This window comes from Phalaenopsis equestris, unplaced genomic scaffold (genome assembly GCF_001263595.1).
Source record: "Phalaenopsis equestris unplaced genomic scaffold, ASM126359v1 Scaffold000746, whole genome shotgun sequence".
Classification (NCBI taxonomy): domain Eukaryota; kingdom Viridiplantae; phylum Streptophyta; class Magnoliopsida; order Asparagales; family Orchidaceae; genus Phalaenopsis; species Phalaenopsis equestris.
In genome coordinates, this window is record NW_018165186.1 from 62,408 (window position 1) to 73,085 (window position 10,678).

Below are 10,678 nucleotides of genomic sequence, written 5' to 3' on the forward strand. Positions count from 1 at the left end.
ATAATAACACTAGATGACCACATCGATGAGTTAAAAGGTAATTTGACTAGTGTAATAATCAAATAAAATCAACCAAGCAATATACACTCCTCTAAGTTGAAAGCATTTTTATTTGAAAAGTAGCATATATTAAGTAGATAATGATAATATTATTACAAGGACATTTACTAAAAAGTAAAGAAAAAAAAGTACAATCAGGATGAAAGCTACAATGATTGGAACCACTCTTATGTATTCAAATATGTTTCAACTTCTAGTGCGATGTACTTGCTTGGTTGGCAAAATATGCTCCAAAGAGTTCTAAAATTATTCTAAATAAAAGAAAATAATATATTAAAGCTTACATATGAATTTTGAGATTTAAAATTTGGAAGTTTAAAATTAGTCTAAATAGAAGTGTGGCGGTTCTTTGTGTTGCCATCCCCTTCTCCTCCTATTTTCTTAGGTTTTTAAAATTGAGTTTGCTTAGAATTGATGTAATTTGATTAAATAAAGTATGGAAATGAAATAAGAGTTTTGGTTCATTGAAGAAAAAAAAAGGTGATAATGGAATATCTTGGAGCTTGGCTAACCTTAATTTCAATTTATGGGAGGCTAGTTATCCTTTAGTATTGTGTTGACTGCTATCTCTAACTCTTCTACACTAATAAAAATGTTCTTCCGTATACTCTCCCATATCTCAAAGCCTTTCTCCTAGACAATAATGAATCCACAACAACATCCAAAATCCTTGTTAGAAGCTCTCAGCAAAACAAAGTTCTACTTCACTCTGTTAGAGTAAATTTTATTCTCAAATTTATTTAACTTAAATAAATGTTATAAGTATTAATGTTAGCTATTATTAATTTATAAGAGGAAACTTTAATTGAAGAACTTTTAGTTTGAAGTATTAGAAGATCGAAATTATTAATTTCATACAAAAAGAAGAAGGAATGGTTAGGATTTTCTTACATGTTAAATATTTTCTTTTTTAATTAATAGTTTGATATTAATAGTAATATTATGAATTGAATCAATGATTAAGGCTTTGCTGTTGCTGTTGTTGTTGTTGTTGAATCAATGATTAAAGGAAAATTGAAATCAATTTTGTCTCTTGTGCAAAAGAGAAAGACGGTGAAAAAGCGTAAGGGTTTATTACTTTATGATTTAATTATATAATTTACTTTAATTAAATTTATTATTAATTTAATATTAAATTTTTAAGAATTAGTGTTGTAATTATAATTTGATCAGAGTTTAAGTTAAAGGACAAAAGAAAATAAAACCAATCAACCGCACAAGTTTTACGAAGGCATGTTAGGGTTATTTAAATTAAATCACTTTTATAAAATTGATATTTGTGCTTAAATATTTAGTTGGAGTAATATTAATTTGGACCTATGTTAATTAGTCAGAAAATATAGAAGAAAGAATATTTAGAGTTAAGAGGGATTATTCATAGGATGGAAAGCTCGAGATGAGTACTTGTAATTTTAGATTATAATAGTATTTGATTTTTTCTAAATCTAATGCACTCTTAATCATTCAGTTAACATTTATACCGCAAGACCAAAATAAAAAAAAAATACTACATAAATTCATGTATTGCATTATTATATGTATTATAATATGTCTTGAATAATATATAAATAAGAATTAGATTGAGTATTCTGATTATTTTGTATGTGAGTGCTTGGCTATGATGAAGCCCACTTTATGATACTAATAACAGAACACTAAGATACCCATGCATGTAATTTGAAAAGGATATTAATATTGACGTTGCTTAATTGATAAAATTTTAAATGGTGCTCCTATGATAGTTGTACAGATATAAAAGGATATTAGACATGTCACATATATAGTAAAATGCATTAAATGTTATGAATTATCGTGAATGATCATATCTGAAAAAAAAAACAGGTAAACCGTGTAATGCTTTTATATTGATTTATCGTATTTCTAACTGGCATGCATGTAGTTCCCATTTCATTACGTTACTGTAGTTTAAAAATAGAAAAGAATAATATATGAAATTTGAAGAAGAGACAAGGACAACAAAAAATGAAGTAAATCTAACTATATTACTTTAGATTACTTTATTTAGTGGTTCTTTCCTTTCATTTAAATTATAAATTGTTATTGAAAATGAAAAATTAAAAGAAATTTAATTAATACCATCCGACTATATTCTCGTCTTGAAAAACTTCAAGCTTTGCCTGGGTAGTGACAAAAGTAGTATCAAAGATAAGATATAGAATTAATTAATACAATATTAATGAAAGAGCTAATATCATAATTATAGGAAAATTTTATAATAATAAAACTGAAAATTTAATCTAATACATATTAAATCATTATTTTAATTCAGGCAAATGAATGCACCAAACGTTATATGAGAGAAGTCTGATAAAAAATTAAGTACCACCTACAATAAATGTGAACATCAATGCCCTAACCCAAATGATCACAGCAATGACATAGTTGACTCACAAGTCTGGGCCATAGGTTGGAGGGAGCGATACATTTGTTGTGTATAAGCATTTAAATATATTTCAAGATCTATATCCACCTTTGTTTAATGGAACCGAAGATTCAATTAAAGAAAAAAACCAGTTGATGAAGATAGAAAAGATACTAGACATCATTTCATGTCCGGCGGAAAGAAAATAATCGTTAGCTACATTTATGATGAATGAAGAAGATTAAAAATGGTGGCAATGACAACATCGGGACAGGTTAGGGGACATACCCAACACGATGGTAAGTTCAGAGGATTTTCTAGAGCTTTTTAAAGAATTATTTGTACCCTCATCCACTCGAGGACAGATGCAGGACAAGTTTATCAAATTGGTGCAAAGAGAAAAGTCAGTCATGCAGTATGAATCAAAGCTCACTACACTATCAAGGTATGTACCACAGCTAAAAGCTACTACTAAAAAAGAAAAGCTATAGGTTCTTTTATGAATTAAAGGATTTGATCACGCAACCGATAGTGCCTTTGGAAATTGATGAATACTTGGTGTTAGTGGAGCAAGCTAAAAGAAGAAATTAATTATCAGCTTGCTCAAAAAGGAGACACACAAATGGAAATATATGGATGAAAGAGAACAAGTGGTTCTATCAGAGGGATCAAGTGGGAAGAAGCCTAACTTCAAGTCAAGTGGAGTCAATAGTGAAGGACTCACAGTACCGTAGCCTCATGTGTCAAATATGGTAGACAACATAAAGGTGAATGTTTGATAAGCTCTCATACATGTTACTAGTATCGTCAATCTGATCACATAGCTAGATACTACCCGTCTCTTGGCCAGAAAACCTCAGAAGAACATAAATCAGGTGGAGCTCCTTCACATAAAAATGCAGGTGGGCGGAGAAGGATAGTCTACTACTTCAGCTCCTACTAAAGTCCAACCAAGACAGCATGTTTGACCTCGAGTTTATTCCCTTACCAGTAGAGAGCTTGAAGAACCTGTTGCCAATGTTGATACTAATAGGGATTGATGAGTGTTATGTTTTATAGAATGGTATAGGAGTGTTAATGTCCAAAATTGCTATGAAATAATTTATCAATCACGAAAATATACGTGTTGATCAAGTAATACTCAAAATCAGAGTCTGTGTATTAATCTAACGAAAAAAAACGTGTCAATCTTTCTAATATGTGAAATTTTAATTTACTAAACCGCTAAGTCTAGCTTGCAATGTTCATAATTGCAAAGGTTGAAAAGGTTCTAAATTCCTAATGTAGAAAGAAAAAAATAGAACTTAAAGTTTTTAGAGATTCTCAAAGGTGAAATGTTCATACTAGTGTGACACCGATATAGTGATTCCTCATTATTTTTTTCTATGAGTTCCCAACATTATTTTTGACAATGAGGGACAAATCCTCCTACACCTATGTCTAGGTCATAAGAAACGTGTTAGAAATCCTTATTACTGTTGAGGTGGCTTAATCATGCAAGGCATCCCAGGAATCCTATAGTCTCCCATCTAGATTCACTCTCCTACTACCAATATGATTACTTCACTAGGTGGATGTGTAAACCTTACTTGTTCTTTCAGTCAATGATTATAAGTCCCAGATCACAAGATGTTTTAACTTCATAATTGGTCAAATTAGAAGTAAATTAAAACTAAAAAGTTAACACACCAACATATAAAATTCATAGTATAGAAAAATATTTAGAAAAAAAACTCAATGATAAAATAATGAAAACATCACGTCTTACATAATACAAGTATGAAAAAGATTTGCTATAATGCATGAGAAAAGAAAACACAAAAATTTCCATTAAAAATATTAAAGCAAACATAAAAAGGAAAAGAAAACTCAAATACAAGCCAATCGCCCCTTGTAATACAAAGCAATCATCTTCGTACAATGCAAGCTCTCTATCGATCTCCCTCGTACAAGTGTACAGGTTTCTTCCTCACAAACTATCAAAAGTCTAAGAAAAATAACCCTAGAAATCTTCTTCAAAGAAAAACTAACGGAGAAAACACTATGACACACCAAAAACTCCTAAAACCTGAGAAGATAAGGCCTCCAAATAGCTAACAGGTGCCCTAATTGGGCCCAAAGAGTCTCCTTATATAGCCACATCCCAACCACCTCCAAAATCTTGCCAAAACTACGCTTGGGAAAAACTTGGCGTTGGGACACCAAAGTCTGGAATGATTATGCTGCAGACTTTGAAATAATACTGCCACCTCTATTTGAGCCTAAAAAAATTATGCTACAAGCTAGCGTATTATGTCGTATTATAATGTTGTTATGTCATTGGGCGGCATGGGGACGTCGGTGCTATTGTTTGGTACAAGTTCGTATTTTAGTTTCCAGATGCATGCTCAACACAATTTACCTTCAAAACATAGCAAAAAAATCTTCAACAAGAATAAAATTATAATAATAAGAAAATAGAACATGAGATTACAAAAAAAAATATCATAAATTTGATTCACATCGATTCCCCCAATCTTACATATTACTTGCCCTTAAATAATCTCATATCTAAACTTTGACTAATTTAAATGAAAGTTGTCATATAGAGCATTCTGATTCTCTAAGAAGACTTTATAATCAAAATAAATGTTAAGCAAATATCATCTCAGGATTAGATTTCTATTAATCTCCAATAACTTAGCTTTTTTTAATTCACTTCCTTCTTAGTCTAAGCAGATCTCAAAGCACCAAATCTAGTGTGATTAAAATAGTTTCATTATTCAAAAATATTTTAAAGTCAATTAATTATCTATTAAAAAACCCAAAATTACTTAACCTTTTTCTGAATATAATATTTAAGAACTCTATTAAAAATCTTTTAAGTTTTATTAAAAAGGAAGTGTTTAGACAACAACTTTTGATTTTCATGCTCAACCTCAAGCATATTCTCAACAGACTGGCCAGGTTTTTTTCTTTTCTTTTCATTTGAATCATGGTTTTGCACAATTTTCTTATTTTTACTTTTCTTCATGTTAAGCCCAAAAATGATTTAAACTTTACTAAAGATTAGTATATCTAGTTAAGCATGTATTTTAATAATCTTAAATATCTAATCTCCCCTAATTGACAATTCTCAGTTACTTAGTATGAATCCCTCAATATTATAATCCATTTAAAAATTATAGTTCACATAAATTGTTTGAGCTAAGGATTTAAAAACTTAATAATCTCAAGTTAACTAATATTTTCAAATACAGATTTTTATTTATTCTGCTACATTTTAGGAATCATGTAGAGAAGTAACTAAGGTGAATGACATAATCATTAGGAAATCAATTATAACATTAACACTTCTTAAGAAATTATTATATATCATTATCAAATCATCAGGAATCATATCATTAGTCAATACTCTAAAGTTAAATCTACAAGTCAGGTATGTAAATTACTTTCAGGCCAGTATACATGTATCACTCCCTCTTTCAATTAAATTTTCTATTATATAAATGTCACCTAAAAGATTGCAAGAACGAATAGATGGTAGCATGCAATAACATGAAATTGAAAATTACAAGTATGTCAAATCAATAGAAATGGTAAACATTCACATCTGTAATTCCAGCAAAACATCACACATGAAACCTAGAATATCTCAAATATGGGCAAATCATAGGGAGATCAAAAGAGTTCATAACATAGTTTCAATACACATGCGCTTAAATTCAAAATTGGTAAGACCTTTAAATAACCTAAAACAACACATATCAAATGAAAAGCACACAAAACAAATTCAAAGCAAATTCAAAGCAAAAACCAAAATAAATCACAATCAAACATGAATCAAAGTAAAAGAAAATGTTTGGGTTGTCTCTCAAGTAGCCTTTAGTTTAAGGTTCTCAAAACGCGACCAAATTAAATCAATCCTATGTTTCTTCTCCAAGATCAAATAGCATTTTCCATGATCTTTGATTAATTTTCCTAAAATTTAACTATCCTGGAGGATTACCTAGTCATCAAATCTCTGTCACGCCTCAAATCTTCCTGAAAGCATGTGTTCATTATCACACCCTTATTCATAATTTCTATGATCTCCCCATCTTACATCGGCAATAATCTTGCAAAGAATATGTCGAGGGTCTACTCGGACTATCAAACATAAAAAATACTTCTTAATCCAAGGCACTCATCAGCTTCCCCTTTTGTAATTCATTCGACCCAGCATAAATAATGAGAGGCCAAGCAAAAGGTTCTTTTAATGATGCATACTTGAGGTGCATCGGGAGACTTTTCACATCTAACTTGGAGGATTCTTTCATGAACGATACTAAAGGCTTGGTATTGGCAGTCATGTCCACAAGCTCAACCGTATCCCTAACAACATTAAGGTTTGTCTCTAAAAGTAGAGGGGATCTTCCTTAGCATTCTTGCTACAATCCTCAACGATTACTTCCTCTACTAGGTTTACCTCCATAAATTCTAAAATAGGCTATCAACAACCCCTGCTAACCACATCTACTATATGACATTGGTTATCGCCAGATTATTGTATCTATTTTATTAATTTCATAACATTAAAAGTCACCTCCTAATCATTAACTATCATGATCAGTTCACCCTTTTACACATCAATTATAGTTTTTCTGGTGTCTAAAAAGGGTCTGCCAAATATAATGAATCTCCTTATCTTTCTCCATGTCTACAACAATAAAATCAATATGGAAGATAAAATTATCAACCTTCACCAACACATCATCTATCACCCCCTAGAATGGGTCAAAGATCAGTCAAATAACAATAGGGTCACTTTGGTGCGTTGGACCTTCCCAAATCCTAGTTTATTGAAAATAGATAGAGGCATGAGGCCGATATTACCTCCTAAGTCAGAAAGAGCTTTCCCAAAAAATATTTTTTCTATGGCACACAAAATGGTAAAGCTCCTTGGATCCTTAAATTTTTATGATAATTTCTTCTATAAGATCATGCTATATTCTTTAGTTAATGCAATAGTTTCAGAATCTCTGAGTTTTCTTTTCTTGTCAAGGATCTCTTTCAAACTACACAACTGAGCATCCGTTCAAGGATTTTAGCATATAAAATGTTGATTGTGATTCTTAAAACCCCCCAAAAACCTGACAAACTGTTGGTCTAATTTTTATCTCTGAAGCCTTTAGAAAAAAAGGTGGCGGCGGTCTCTCTTGCACTATCCTAGGAGATGAGGGTTTTCTTAAATCTAGGGAAGGTTCTTCACCCAATCTTTCAAACTCAGGATTTAGCTCTACAAGTTTAAGGAGTGTCCATTAGGGACTATTACTCAATGAATTAGCCAGCTATCCAATTTCATTCTCCATAAATTCTTCGTGTTCTTTATGGTTACAAAATGGCTTTTTAGGTGGTTTTCCATCTGTAACACACTTTCCTCAAAAGATGGTCTCTTCCCCTTAAACTAAGAATTAGAGGTGAATCGTGGTGGATAATCTATCTAAGGTAACTACTGCCTTGGTGGTTCCAATTTCTTATAGGGTTGGATTGAGTGCTTTCCCGCTACTAGTTTCTTGTCCCTAAGTTGTAATTGCTCCAATTTAAATTTGGGTACTTTTTTCAGTCTGCATCATAGATATTGGATAAGGATTGTTAAACTAGTTTCCTATGATATTCAAGGGTTTCAAAGCAGCAAAGCTAGGATCTCCTACTAGTCAATGTCATCCCATCGGTTGGTAAGGATCCTGATACTGAATTAATATTAAAGTATCTAACTTTTTACAAAGGCGAGGATAGTCAAAACATCAATTTTGTGCATGATAGTTACCTTCTTAAGTGTACCTCACTCAGAATGCTATTAGAAATTATTAGTTGATATTTCCTTAATCAGTTCATATACCTCGTCAAATGGTTTTGACATCATCGACCTTGGAATCCCATCAACCCATTGTAAAAGGTTTCTCTGATCAGTCAGTTAGGTAGAGTATGGTGTGGGCACTTAATAAGTATTTCTTTGAACATCTCTAAAGTTTTGTAAATCGACTCTCCATATAGCTAGGTAAAAGAAGTGATATCATTCCTAAGTTTGGTCATTTTAGATGGAGGGAACTATTTTGGTCATGAATTTTTAAGCTAATTTAGTCTAAGTGGTGATTGCTTTTGTTGCTAAGGAGATTAGCCACAGCTTGATTTTATCCTTAAGTGAGAATCGGTATAGTCTTATTCTGACAACGTCATTAGAGACACCATTACATCTGAAAGTGACAGTTCAAAGAAATGTCTCAGGTGCATGTTTAGACCTCAGTTAATGATTTGGCTTCTACAGCAAAATAGCTATCACTTTGGCTTCAATTTGGATAATCACATGTCTCAGTTCAAATGTATTGGCTTCTATAGCAAAATAACCGATACACACATAGATTTCCTATACTGGTATGTTGGCATACTCTCTAGAGGTTTCAAATGGTCTTTTTGAGGATTTGTCATTTCTTTGATTTTGAATTTTTCGAATTTTCTTTTACGATTAATGCCACGGTGGAATGACATGAAGTCAAATCCAATCCTATGCATGCAACTTCCCCACAAGTGACTCTACTCTAACAAAAAATAAAAAACAAGGAAAACATACACAAAGAAAACACGTTAATTGAAAATAACTAAACATGAAAAAGCACAAGAACATAGATAAAAAGATGGAATAATTTTTTTTTTTATTTTTTAATTTCTCAAAAATAAGGAACAAAACAACATTATAGCAAGAGCACAAAAAAATAAGAAAAATAGAAATAAATCAAAACCTAAACTCAAAGTGTTTCAATTAAAATTATCAAATGAAAAACTTTGACTCATTTTCCGACAACGATGTCAAAAATTTGATGTCTATAACTGTTGCAAAGCAATGGAAAATCACATAAGTATATGTGTCGCCCAAATAATATACAGACTTAAAATCTCCGTATCGACCCCACAAGGAAACTTCTTAATTTTCTAATAGATGAAGTTTTAAATTAACAAACTGCTAAACCTAGTTTGTAGTGTTCGTGATTAAAAAGGTTGAAAGGGTTATAAATTTCTAATGCAAAAATCAAAAAACGGAACTAAAATTGTTAGAGTTTCTCAGAAGTGAAAGAATCCTACTCTTGTGACACCATGGAGAATTGCAACACTTCATTCCATATCTTCAAAAGAGCACACACACTCAACTGCATAGAGGAGAGTTCTTCACAGCCTGGTTGAGTTGATAAGGAGTATGACAAGTTATTCTTGGGATAACACCAGAACAAAACAGAAAATATTACTAAACCAAACAAATAACAGCATAGTTCATCTGATGTTACTTGATGATTTGGATGGTGTGGATTCCACTCTTATAGACCCTTTTTACAAAAAACCATACAATTAAACAGGGCATTTTAGATTGCAACAAACTTATGCTATTAGCATTAAAGAATTAAGCATTCTTCCATAATCTTACTCTTAATTCGCTATCTCTGACCAGCACTTCTCATTTACTAAATCTCTCCCTCTACCTCTCCTATCTTCCCCTCGTTTAACCGATCTTGCTCTACCTCCCCTTGTATCCTCTCCACAAGCTTTAAGCTATAGGCACTATGTTTTTCCTTTCAGCATCTCACTGCAATTTGCCTCATTCACTGAAGAAAACTCGAGGGCAGTGTTTGCACAAACAATTGGAGTAAATAACAATGTATTTCAAGAAAATATGGACCATCTAAAATTGATAAGAATGAGGAACGTTAGGACATTTTTGTAGATGCTCTATTACATGATAAAGCCTCAAACAAGACAAAAGTTGCCCCCACTGTAGAAGCAAAAGGCATTATACAACGTTATGATTGAACTTAATCAATTACTATGTAATGCTAATCACGTCTCAAATCTAAGGTTTCATAATTCATTGGAGCCTTAAAAACAAAACCATAAAAACACATGAAAATTTTAAAAAACACTGAATATCATAATATTAAAAAAAATATTTACTGATATATTTGTCTTTTTCGGCTCAATAAAAAAAAGATTTCTGAAATGAATGAAAATCTAAGTAGAAGATCATAAATATCAAAAATTCGCATAGGACAAACCTCTCCAGCTGAAACTGTAATAACATGTGGTGTAAACCCTTGTCCAGCATTGCCTAAATAAGAAAATAAAAAATATATATATAACTGATTTATGACATTTATCTGTCACATTTAGCTCAAAATTTTAATAAAAACTAACTAAATGCCTAACCATATATATATATATATATATATA

The 10,678-nt window shown here is 31.4% G+C and overlaps 1 protein-coding gene across 1 annotated transcript in view; it reads right to left on the bottom strand.

Moving 5' to 3' along the window:
* Positions 1-10,678, bottom strand: part of LOC110030655 (AT-hook motif nuclear-localized protein 10-like) — a 37,990-nt gene that overhangs the window by 21,513 nt on the left and 5,799 nt on the right. The window contains exon 2 of the mRNA XM_020733481.1: positions 10,504-10,556. Within this exon, the coding sequence (XP_020589140.1) occupies positions 10,504-10,556 (53 nt within the window). The remainder of the gene's footprint in view (positions 1-10,503; positions 10,557-10,678) is intronic.